Source organism: Monomorium pharaonis, chromosome 4 (assembly GCF_013373865.1).
Source record: "Monomorium pharaonis isolate MP-MQ-018 chromosome 4, ASM1337386v2, whole genome shotgun sequence".
NCBI classification, from domain to species: Eukaryota; Metazoa; Arthropoda; class Insecta; order Hymenoptera; family Formicidae; genus Monomorium; species Monomorium pharaonis.
In genome coordinates this window covers 12,780,599-12,793,637 of record NC_050470.1, presented here as the reverse complement: position 1 = coordinate 12,793,637, position 13,039 = coordinate 12,780,599, and the positions used below count along the sequence as shown (strand labels likewise).

Sequence of the window (13,039 nt, the reverse complement as noted above, 5' to 3'; positions counted from 1 at the left end):
CAGAATCGGATAGGATTGAATATCCATTGTTTTCAACCGTCATCCCGAGCGATGTGATGGACGCTGTCCGTCACGTATACAAAGTACAACTGTGCATCGAGCGGTTGTCGTCGAGCATTGGGCCACTCGACGGCCGTTTTGTGGAGGACGCAAAGAAATACGTAGTAGCGTGCTACGCCACGTGGGCGTACATGAAACAATTTCTAAATTAAGCTTATGCTCAAAATAAGGTAGACGTAAACGTTATCGTGAAAAATTGTTTACTTGATAGCGATAACGCTTTTAGTCTCGACACCTTTTTGACATTATATTCAAAGTATCGAGAACCGATTTGTAGAGCACGCTTCCACAAGTTGCCGGTTCAAGCGGACTACGTCACCAAAGTTATAACGCTTGATCCGGTAACAACGTACGGAAAGGTGGTGAGGTGTACATTGGAGGCGGAAAATAACACCGCCCTTTATCAGCGAATAAGGGAAACGGCGTGCACGCGGTGGCACGTGTTCCCTAAATATCTGGCCACGCTAGCCAAAAAAGGGGTCAACGTACATTGCAAATGATCAAGGACGGCAAATACAAGAAAATGAACGATAGGAAACGTCTGACCCCGCAATATTTGTGAGAACTGGCAGCGTGGTCCAGACTGGGAAGACGGAGAAGACAAAGGCGAAATATTTACACGTCGTCGTCGTCCTTGTCGTCGTCGTCGTCGTCGTCGCCGTCGCCGTAGCCGTCGCTCGTCTTTGTCAACCAATATTACATTGACAAAGGAATGACACCAGCGACATTCTATAGAGGTGGTAAATCACCAAATCCACTACCGTCGCAACGTGTCTCATTGCCAACGCCACCACCGTCATTACCACCATTGTTACTACAACCATCATCGTCGTCGTCGTCACCTCCAGTGAGAAAAAAGATGCATAAAGACACGGACAACATAGACACACAATTAATAAGCGTCAGCGGAACATGGTACGAATGCGACGCCATTGTGGGATTGTCCAAACAAGACGTACCTTATCTGGCCTCGCGTCCCATAAGCATCGCGTCGTCGTCGTCATCCTCACTACCGTCGCCACGGGCACCAACAACACCGCCGAAAACGCCACCGCCGGCGTTTGTTTCTACGATGATTTTTCGCTGAGTTACAGCAATTTGAAAATAGCTTAAATTTTCAGTATACAAAAAGTGTTTCCTATTTTTCTTGTAACCGTGAATCCTGTATGCTTATTGGCTGCGGATAGCCGCGGGATTCAGGGTCCGGGCGGCGGGCTCGAATAAGTGAGAAGACGGTGTGTTCGGTCTAATGCTATGATTTATTAATTAATAATAAACCTGTGCTAATATGTACAATTCCCTGCGCTAATATATACAGTGTGGTCCTCGAAATGCGAGGTATCCGGGCGTTATGTGTTGGCGACCATGTCGCGGGATGCGCTCGTGTCTGCGCGTGATCGGTGCGGTGCCCTGATTGGCTATGGCGGCGGTGCGTGTGATCGGTATCGGCGTGATGCCTCGGTTGGCTACGGCGGCGTGCGCGTTGGTCGGTCGGCGCGGCGATTGGCGGTGGGTGCAGTATCTGCGGCAGCGGTGCGGTGGTACGCTGTGGCCCTAAGGCCTGACGCTAGCGGCGCTGTGAATCGGCGTGGACGTCGGCACGGTGCCCGGTATCAGCTGCTCGACGCATCAGCTGATCGGTCGACGCTATCGCTCGGTCACCCCGCGTGGGTGACAGATCGCGGTGCCGGTTTCCCCCTCAGTGCGGAGCATCCGGGTGAGACGACGCGTGCGACCACTCAATGCGCGGTCGAGAGCTGGGGTACGGGACGTGCTACTGAGTTGCCGCTTGGTACGCGGCCAGGAAGGCACTCACTGCGTGCCGGGAAAGATCAAGTGTTAGGTTATGGCGCTCAATGTGCGCGCTAGGAAGCCTGGTTCACTTCACCAGGAGGCTCGGTCTGCTCAGTGCGCGGATCGGGGAAGCTCTGCCTTCTGTCGCGAGTGGAGGGCTTATATACCCTCCACTCGGTGGTGAGGGAAATAGAGAAGAGTGGAGGGAGCAAGCGAGGTAGGAGTAACGGCCTTACCTCCGTTCTAGCGGTAGCGGGGGAACGGCTCGTTACACCTCCCCCTCGGCAGACCCTGTCCTTATATACAAACAAGAACTTTATTTTAGGAGCCATGAACCGTCGCGGCGGCGCTGAACAATAATCTTACGTCCGTGCACGTGGTGGCGGTATCGTTGCCCCGGGCGGATGCGGTCCCACGGCACGGTTCGGAGTCCTCAGGGAAGGGCCCCTCCAGGGTGGCGACGGCTGGCGGGATCGGTGGTCCGGGCGGCGGTGATGCTGCTGGGATGATCTCCGGCGGCGGGGGTCCGGTAAAATACCCCGGAGTTGGTAGTGGAGCTGGCGGCGTCGGTAGCGGCGCTAGCGTCATCGGCAGGAGTGCTGGCTGTGTCGGCGGCGATGCGGGCGTCATCGGCAGCGGCGTTTGGCGGTGGTGCGGGCCGTGATGTTGGCGGCGGCGTCGGCAGCGTCGCGGGCGTCGATGCCGATGGGGCCGTCTCTGGTGGCGCCGCGCTGGGCCCCGCGATCGTCAGCGACGTTATGTCCGGCATGGGCTCAGGTGCAACTGCGGTGCGCTCGGCGGTCCCCTCGCGGCCGTTGTCATCGTCGTCGTCGAGATCCGAGAGGGTGGACCCGAAGGTGGCCAGAAGTGTGGCTTGAGGCGGTTGTTGCGCTGGAGGGGGCCGTCTCGTACAGTCGCTCTTGTCGTGAGCGGGTGGTCCGCTGGCGGATGGTCGGCGGTCGTCGGACTGCGGACGTTGTCGGCGCGGGTGCTTCCTGGACGGCGGTGGTTGGCTGGTTGGCTGCCTGGTCGTCTAGCGCCGTTGCCTCGAAAGGCCGATTGCTCACCGGGATGCGCGGTGGTCCGGTGATGGCGTGTGTGAGGCGCTCTCGGAGGGTGCTCCTATGCTTTCCCATGTCGACTGTCGTTTCTTCTTCGTACCCGTCGCGCCTTATATACTTTCCCGGTCATGTCTTGTTTCGGCGTCCTTTAAATCTTTGACATGTGCGGTCCCGATGATCCTATACTTTGATCACGCAGGCGGACGATGACCGGGGAGAATGTGTTTGTCGACGGTGGATGGTCCCGAGTAGCGAGGCGCTAGCTTGTCCGCAAAATGTTCCTGGGCGTTCGACAGCGGGTGTTCCCGGCGGTAGACGTGTTGCCCTATGTCCGGCCTCCAGTCACGTCTTCGCAGATTGTAATACCGTGCCTGTTTTGTTGTAGCTTCTTCTTGCCGGCGGGTGCGATCTCAATTGTTCGCGCATTTTTTGAATCTGCCGGATCCGCGCGGCCGGCCGGTCGGTCGGTGCGTCACCCAGAGTTTGTTTGTTCCTCGCTCGTAGTGTGCCGGGCGCGCTAAGTTCTCGTCCATACGTCAACATTGCTGGTGTATATCCAGTGCTTTCGTGGATGGCGGTATTGGCGGCGAACGTCAACTGTGGCAGGTGTCGATCCCATTGGCGGGGGGTCCTGGCCAATGAACTGCGCGATCATCGTCTTCAACGTCCTGTTGGCTCGTTCGACAGGATTGCACTGGGGCGAGTATGGCGGGGTTTTCCGGTGCTCAATTCCGGCTCGGGCGATCATGTCGCGGAACTCGCGGCTCTCGAACTGCCGTCCATTGTCCGTGATGACCCTCTTCGGGCATCCATGTTGCAGTACGATGTCCCGTTCGACGGCTCGTGTGACGGGCGGAAGCGGTGGCTTTGTCGTAAGGGTTCTGGTGGTGATCCACTTCGTAAATACGTCTTGGCAGACCAGTATCCATGTGTGGCCCTCGGATGACCTCGGCAGTGGCCCTATCAAGTCGACGGCGATGACCATGTTCGGAGCGTCTACGGTTGGCGTGGTGTAGGAGCCCGGCCGTTTGTCGTTGTACGGGCTTATGTTCCCGGCAGTTCGTACATTGCCGTACGTAATTGGCGGCTTGTCAAAACATCCCCGGCCAGTAGTATCGCTGCGCCAGTCGAACGAGGATCTTCGTTATTCCCAGATGTCCTGCGGTGGTGGCGTCGCGGCACTCCCTCAGTGCCTCCTCCCTTAGCGGTAGCGGCAGGCACAGCTTCCAGGCGGACGCTTCGGTGTCCTCGTCGGTCGAGTGGCGTTCGTGGAAATGGCGGTATAGGCGGTCGCCATTGCACTCGGTAGTCCCGGATACCTGCGCGGGGTCCTCTTGCACGGCCTGTAGTATCCGTTGGTGCCATTTGCAGGGCAAGATGGCTGCTAGGTCCTGGTCCGTCGGTGTTTTGTCTCTTCATTCCTCTCCCTCCACAAGAGGCTCGCGCGACAAAGCGTCCGGCACATGGTTGAGGGCCCCCTTCCGGTACTCAACGGTGAAGTCGTGCTGCTGTAGTGTCACGGCCCAGCGGCTAGGCAGCCGGTCGGGTTGTCCAGAGAGCGCAATCATCTGAGTGAGAAGTGGTCGGTGATCACCTTGAACTTGTAGCCTTCCAGGTATGGCCGCATCTTCTTGATTCCCCATAAGACGGCAAGGCATTCCTTCTCGGTAGCCGAGTAGTGCTTTTCGGTCGGTCGGAGGGCCCGGCTGGCGTAGGCTATGACTCGTTCCTCTTCCTGGATGTTTTGCGTGAGGACTGCTCCTAGTCCGGCATCGCTGGCGTTGGTTTGTAGGACGAACGGTACTGAGAAGTCTGGGCACTGCAGCACTGGGGCGATGGCCAGGCAGTCCCTTACTTTTCGAACGCCTGTTGCTGTGGAGTCGAACCATTCCCACCGGTTGCCTTTCAGGAGCAGGTCGTTCAGCGGGTGCTGTGGTCGTGGCGCATTTGCGGTATGAAGCGGCGGTACCACGATGTCATTCCTAGAAATCTTCGGAGGGCCGGTAGGGAGGTGGGGGGCGGGATGTTTTTCAGGGTCAGTTCTCAGCCCTATCTCTGTCGACGACGGTGGCCCAGATACTTGAGGCTGGTGCGTGCGAAGTGGCACTTGTCGGGGTTGATCTCGAGGTTGGCCCTTAGTAGCCGCTGTAGCACCTCTCGCAGATTCTGTAGATGTTCGTCAAATGTTTTTCCCAAGATCACTATGTCATCCAGGTAAGCAAAAGCGCGTGGCTCCATGTCCGGCCCGATGACGCGGTCGGTCGAGCAGTCGTTGGAAGGTGGCCGGAGCGGCGTGTAACCCGAAAGGTATCACAGTAAATTGAAACTGTCCTTTGCCCGGGATGGCGAAGGCGGGTCATTGGCCGGTTTGCGGGTTTGGAGTGAGACCTGCCAGTATCCGTTCTTAGAGTCGATGGTGGACAGGAACCCGGGCTTCCGAGCTGGTCGAGTATGTGTTGGACCGGCGGGGAGCGGATAGGCGTCTGCTCTCTCGGTGACTTCGTTGACCTTCCGGAAGTCTATGCAAAAGCGGTATCTCCCATCCTTCTTTGCTAGGACGACTCCGGAGTCCACGGGCTGCTGGTTGGTTTGATGTGTCCTTCCTTTAGCATGGTGTCGATCTCTTGGTCCACGATGTGCTGCATAGCGGGGTTGAAGGTTTGGTACCCTCTGCCGGATCGGCTCCTGTCCCTCGCGTAGGTCGTATGCGATGTTCGGTGAGCGGTGTGGTACCGCGCAGTTTGCTCGAATTTCGGTAGGTATTCCCCTAGGAGGGGCTTCGAGCTCTCGTTGTTGTGGGCGGGCGTGCCAGGGGGCGAGCCCGGTGATCGCCTCGTGGTTCGGTGATAAGGCCGCGATCTCTGGTAGGTCCCATCGGAAAGGCCGGCCTTGCGGAGCAGGTGTATCCCGGCTATGACGGCGGAGGGTCAAACCCGGCTGCACGTGGAATGTGTGATAACCCGCGGTAGCGGCCTATTTGGACCATGTACGTGTATCTCCTCCTCCTTGATCGTGCTGGTCCGGCCATCGGCTAGGTGTACGGCGGCGGAAATTGGTCGCACCCGGGCGTACGGCCGTACTTGCTCGGCGGTGTCGGATGCCAGGTAGGACAGGGACGGCCCCCGCAGTCCAGTAAAGCGATGTACTTGTGGCCAGCGATTTCTATGTTCCCCTGCGGTCGCGGATCGGTCGGTATGTTGCGGAGGTTGAATGCTCGGTAGTTTGGCTTCTTATGTGCATGGTGGCGTCCGTGTTGGCAGACCGGGGGGCCCCCCTCTGTTCCCTCGGCCTGCTTGGCGTTTCTCGGGGTGCCATGGCAGTTGCGGGTCAGCACTCCTCCTTGCCGCACTGGGAGCAAAATAGCTTTCGGTGGTCGTTTGCAAAACCGCGAGTAGGTACGCGTGGCCGCAGCCCCCGCAGCACTCGCGGGAGTCCGTAGGCGGGAGCGATGGTGGCGGCGAGGCCTTCGCTTTGTCCTTCGGCTTTTCCGGTGTTTGGTATCTCCGTTCGTACTGGCGGGCACGCCGTAATCGTCGCAAGTCCGCGCATCCCTGGAGATCGGTGAACGGTCCTCCGAAGTAAAGATGGTACTCTCCGTCGCAGGTTTGTGATATATTCGCTCAAGTTTATCCTCCGCGGCATGCGTCCGTATCTTCGATGAAGCGTTTGCAGTGTCGTCACAAACTCCGTGCTGTTTCGTTCGGCCCTTGCATACGCGGCGGGCGATTTCGGCTCGAGCTCCGAACCTTGTCTTGGTGGGGCCTCAAAGTACTGCCCCGGAAACTCTGTTTCAAGTCCGACCCATCCTGTCCCATTCATCCCGTTGGTTGCGGTACACAGCAATGCCTGTCTTGAATAGCGGCAGGCCCCGCTGGTAGTGCGCATATGTCAGCGCGTAGCTTATCCGAGGTCCTCAAGGCGTTCCAGGAAGGCGACCTCATCCTGGCCGTCGATTGTACGCCCCCCTTGCGGGACGGTGTCGAGGAGGTGCTGTTTTGTGTCCGAGATGGTCCTTTGTCCGTCGTGAGCGAGGTTTCTCCTCGGACGGGTCTCGAGGTCGTCGCTGCTGTCTTCGGGCCGCTGTTGCCTTCGTATTTCTCGACGTTGATCTTTATCTCACCCACGGCGGGTTTCATTGCGGCGGTTCGTATATCCCCTTATTCGAATCCCTGTTCGGGTGCCATTTGTAACCGTGAATCGTGTATGCCTTTTGAATTGGGCTGCGGTATATCCGCGGGATGCAGGGTCCGGGCGGCGGCTCTAATAAGTGAGAAGAACGGTGTGTTCGGTCTAATGCTATGATTTATTAATTAATAATAAGCCTGTGCTAATATATACATTGTGGTCCTTGAATGCGAGGGTCCGGGCGTTATGTGCTGCGGCATGCGCTCCGTGTGTTGCGCGTGATCGTGCGGTGGCACTGATTGGCTGGCGGCCGGTGTCGTGTGATCGGTGTCGGCTTGATGCCTCGTTGGCTAGCGGCGGCTTGCGCATTGGTCGGTCGGCGCGGCGATTGCGCGGGTGCGGTATCGCGGCATCGGTTGCGGTGTTACGCTTGGTGGCCCTATAGGCCTGACGCTAGGCGCGCTATGAATCGTCGCGGACGTCGGCACGGTGCCCGGTTTCAGCTGCTCGCGCTCAGCGTCGGGTCGACGCTAATCTCTCGGTCACTCCGCGTGGGTGACAAATCGCGGTGCCGTTTCCCCTCAGTGCATGGCAAAAATCCGGGTGAGACGACACGTGCGAAACCACTCAATATGCGGCGGTCGAGAGCTGGGTACGGGCACGTGCTAGTGAATTGCCGCTCGGTACGCGCGCGGCCAAGTGAGGCCCTCCTCACTGCGTAGGGCCCGGGAAGATCAAATTTAGGTATGGCGCTTCAATGTGGCGCGCTAGAGCCTGGCTCACTTCACCAGGAGGGCTCGGGTCCTGCTCATTGCGCGGCCGGGGAAGCTCTGCCTTCTGTCGCGAGTGGAGGCTTATATACCCTCCCGCGGTGGTGAGGGAAAAGAGAAGAGCGGAAGGGACGAGCGTGTAAGGGGTAGCGGCCTTACCTCCGTGTCTAGGGTATCGGGGACGGCTCGTTACATTCTGTTTTAGGTAGTGTATAATAAACATAAATATATATAGTATTAATTTTTTAATACTATTACGGAACAATTATTCATATTTGGTTGTAATCCCTTTAACTAAATTATTAAATTACAGGTTTATATAATACGTTACAAAAATCGTACCTAAATTTTGTTCAAAAACATTTTTACTAACACCATCTTTTCCATTTGAGTTACTATTCGACCTTGTACAATTATTATACATTTTAGGAATTTATAAAATCTCAACAACAAATAGAGACAATTTCGTTAACTAAATTCGTTATGCCAGAGCAAAAAGTTTAATAATGGTACTTTATTATAAAAACTCAATATGAATTAACTCAATTACATTTTAATAATTAATTGTTAAAATATTTTAATTAATTTTAGAAATAAATTTATTATATGAAAAAGATTTTTATAAAATACTAAATCAAAATTTTTTATAATTGGATGGCAATCGATGACTGGTGACAAACTATTTTTTTTTAGTAACAAATGACGGGAATTTGAAAATGAATTTACTTACGTTTCAACACTTAAAATAACGGGAATGCAGTGTCCGAAGATAAGCTCACATATCTTTCATTTCTACTACAAGGTAATGTTACAATTAGTTGATGAGGAAAAATGTCATTTCGAGAAACTTTAAGCGGATATCATCCGTTAATAATATTTTTGGTTGTTATACGTGTTCATGTAGATTAAGATTGTGCGAAGATTGGTGATCTTAATCATTCATTTAAAAAAATAACTACAATTTTTAGAAAAGCAGAAACAATATGAAATAACAAAAATAAAATTTGCGATTAAAGCTGTATTTGTTTAGTAATATTTTAATATTATTTTAAATTTTCTAATACATTTTTAGTTTATAATAAGTGTCAAATCAATTTTTATGTCTTGAAGCATAATATTATGCTTCAAGACTAAAATGTATTTGACACTATTTATAAACTAAAATGTATTAAAATTTATAAAATATATAAAATTTACTAACAAAATACAGCTTTAATCGCAAATTTATTTTTGTTTATTTTCATATTTGTTTCTGCTTTTCTAAATTTTAGTTATTTTTTTTAAATGAATTGATTAGATTCACAATCTCGCACATCTTAATCTACATGAACACGTATAACAACAAAAATTACTTATTAACGGATGATATCCCGTTTAAATTTCTCGAAATGACCATTTTTTCTTCATCAAGTAATTTAACCCATTTAAAAAAAAAACCTTTGTAGTAGAACGAAAGATATGGTGGCTTATCTTTCGACACTCGCATTCCCGTTATTTTAAGTTTGAACCGTAAGTAATTCATTTTCAAATTCTCCGTCATTTGTTACTAAACACAAAAAAAAAAATGTTTGTAACAGTCCATCTATGCTCAATATAAAAAATTTTGTTTTTTTTTTTTTTTTATTTAGTGATTTATAAAAATCATTTTCATATAATAATATTTCTAAATTAATTAACAATTTTAACAATTAATTTATAAAATTTGTAATGGAGTTTATGATTACTATTGAGTTTATTATAAATACCTATTATTAAACTTTTGTGTCTGGCATAACGAATTTTAGTTAACCGAAATTTTCCTCATTTGTTGTGAGATTTTATCAATTCCCCTAAATGTATAATAATTGTACAGGTCGAATGAGTAACTCAAATGGAAAAGATGCGTTATGTAAAAATTTTTTTTTTTAAAAGAAAATTTAGGTACTACTTTTTGTAACGTCTAAACCTGTAATTTAATAATTTAGTTAAATTATACACAAATATGAATAATTGTTCTCGTAATAATTATTAAAAAATTAATACGATTATATTTATTTTTTATATCCCCTACTTAAAAGAATGTAAACGAGCCGTTCCCCGCTACCGCTAGAACCTGGGTAAGGCCTTTACCCTACCTCGCTCGCTCCTCCGCTCCTTCTCTTTTCCCTCCCCACCGAGTGGAGGGTATATAAGCCCTCCACTCGCGACAGAAGGCAGAGCTTCCCCGGTCCGCGCACTGAGCAGACCGAGCCTCCTGGTGAAGTGAGCCAGGCTTCCTATCGCGCACATTGAGCGCCATACCTAACACTTGATCTTTCCCGGCACGCAGTGAGTGCCTTCCTGGCCGCGTACCGAGCGGCAATTCACTAGCACGTCCCGTACCCCCAGCTCTCGACCGCGCATTGAGTGGTCGCACGTGTCGTCCTCACCCGGATGCCCTGCACTGAGGGGGAAACCGGCACCGCGATTTGTCACCCACGCGGAGTGACCGAGCGATAGCGTCGACCGATCGACTGATGCGTCGAGCAGCTGAAACCGGGCACCGTGCCGACGTCCGCGCCGATTCATAGCGTCGCTAGCGTCAGGCCTTAAGGGCCACAGCGTACCACCGCACCGCTGCCGCCGATAACGGCACCCGCCCGCCATCGCCGCGGCCGACCGGACCAGTGCGCACGCCGCGCCGTAGCCAACCGATGCTCACGCGCGACCGATCACAACGCCCGCCGCCTAGCCAATCAGGGCACCGCACCGAATCACGCGCCAGACACACGAGCGCAATGCCGCCACACATAACGCCCGGACACACTCGTCATTTTCAATGACCGACACTGTATATATAGCACAGGCTTATATTAATTTAATATCAAGCATTAACCGAACACACCGCCTTCGTCACTTATTCGAGCCCCCGCCCGGACCCGAATCCCGCGGGCCTATCCGCAGCCATAAGCATACAAGATTCACGGTTACAAAATGGCACCCGAAGGGATTCGAATAAGTGGTAATACGAACCGCCGCATGAAACCCGCCGTGGGTGAGATAAGATCAACGTCGAGAAATACGAAGGGCACCGCGGCCGAAGACAGCAGCGGACGACCTGCGAGACCGTCCGAGGAGGAACCCCTCGCTCACGACGACAAAGGAACCATCTCGGACAGCAACAGCCCTCCTCGACACCGTCCGCAGTGGGGCGTAAATTCGACGGCAAGGATGAGGTCGCCTTCCCTGGAACGCCTTGAGGACGGTCGTAATAAGCTACGCGCTTACCATATGCGCAGCTACAGCTGTGCCTGCCGCCTTATTCCAATACCAGGCATTGCTTGTGGTACCGCAACACCGGATGACTGGACAGGATGGGGTCGACTTTGAACAGAGTTTTCCGGCAGTTACTTTGCGCCCCCAAGACAACGGTTCGAGCTCGAGGCCGAAATCGCCCGCCGTATGCAAGGGCCGAACGAAACAGCACGGGAGTTTTGTGACGACACTGCAAACGCTCATGCGAAGATACGGACGCATGCCGCCGGAGGATAACTTGAGCGAATATATCACAACCTGGCTACCGGAGTACCATCTTTACATTCGGAGGACCGATTTTCACCGATCTCCAGGGATGCTGCGACTTGCGGACGATTACGAGCTGCCCGCCAGTACGAACGGAGCTACCAAACACCGGAAAAGCCGAAGGACAAAGCGAAGGCCTCCGCCGCCACCATCGCTCCCGCCTACGACTCCCGCGAGTGCTGCTGGGGGCTGCGGCCAACGCGGACATACTCGCCGGTTTTGCAAACGACCACCGAAGCTATTTTGCTCCCAGTGCGGCAAGGAGGGAGTGCTGACCCGCAACTGCCATGGCACCCCGAGAAACGCCAAGCAGGCCGAGGGAACAGAGGGGGGCCCCCCGGTCTGCCAACACGGACGCCAGCACATAAGAAGCCAACTACCGAGCATCAACCTCCGCAACATACCGACCGATCCGCGACCGCAGGGGAACATAGAAATCGCTGGCCACAAGTACATCGCTTTACTGGACTGCGGGGCCGTCCTGTCCTACCTGGCATCCGACACCGCCGAGCAAGTACGGCCGTACGCCCGGGTGCGACCAATTTCCGCCGCCGTACACCTAGCCGATGGCCGGACCAGCACGATCAAGGAGGAGATACACGTACAGGTCCAAATAGGCCGCTACCGCGGGTATCACACATTCCACGTGCAGCCGGGTTTGACCTCCGCCGTCATAGCCGGGATACACCTGCTCCGCAAGGCCGGGCTTCCGATGGGACCTACCAGAGATCGCGGCCTTATCACCGAACAACGAGGGCGATCACCGGGCTCGCCCCCTGCACGCCCGCACAACAACGAGAGCTCGAAGCCCTCCTAGGGGAATACCTACCGAAATTCGAGCAACTGCGCGGTACCACACCGCTCACCGAACATCGCATACGACTACGCGAGGGACAGAGCCGATCCGGCAGAGGTACCAAACCTTCAACCCCGCTATGCAGCACATCGTGGACCAAGAGATCGACACCATGCTAAAGGAAGGACACATCAAACCAACCAGCAGCCCGTGAACTCCGGAGTCGTCCTAGCAAAGAAGGATGGGAGATACCGCTTTTGGCATAGACTTCCGGAAGGTCAACGAAGTCACCGAGAGAGACGCCTATCCGCTCCGCCGGTCCAACACATACTCGACCAGCTCCGGGAAGCCCGGTTCCTGTCCACCATCGATCTAAAGAACGGATACTGGCAGGTCTCACTCCAACCCGCAAACCGGCCAATGACCGCCTTCGCCATCCCGGGCAAAGGACAGTTTCAATTACTGTGATACCTTTCGGGTTACACGCCGCTCCGGCCACCTTCCAACGACTGCTCGACCGCGTCATCGGGCCGGACATGGAGCCACGCGCTTTTGCTTACCTGGATGACATAGTGATCTTGGGAAAAAACATTTGAAGAACATCTACAGAATCTGCGAGAGGTGCTACAGCGGCTACTAAGGGCCAACCTCGAGATCAACCCCGACAAGTGCCACTTCGCACGCACCAGCCTCAAGTATCTGGGCCACGTCGTCGACAGAGAAGGGCTGAGAACTGACCCTGAAAAACATCCCGCCACCCACCTCCCTACCGGCCCTCCGAAGATTTCTAGGAATGACATCGTGGTACCGCCGCTTCATACCGCAAATCGCCACGACCACAGCACCGCTGAACGACCTGCTCCGGAAAGGCAAACGGTGGGAATGGTCGACTC

General features: G+C 53.4%; 1 protein-coding gene across 1 annotated transcript; it reads right to left on the bottom strand.

Moving 5' to 3' along the window:
* Positions 1–2,287: 2,287 nt before the first annotated feature.
* Positions 2,288–2,990, bottom strand: LOC118645206 (splicing factor, proline- and glutamine-rich-like). Its single transcript, XM_036285841.1, has 2 exons — positions 2,922–2,990; positions 2,288–2,875 (listed from the first exon to the last, which is right to left on the bottom strand). Exons 1-2 carry the CDS (start codon positions 2,988–2,990, stop codon positions 2,288–2,290), a joined length of 657 nt encoding a protein of 218 aa, XP_036141734.1.
* Between the last annotated feature and the right edge of the window lie 10,049 nt (positions 2,991–13,039).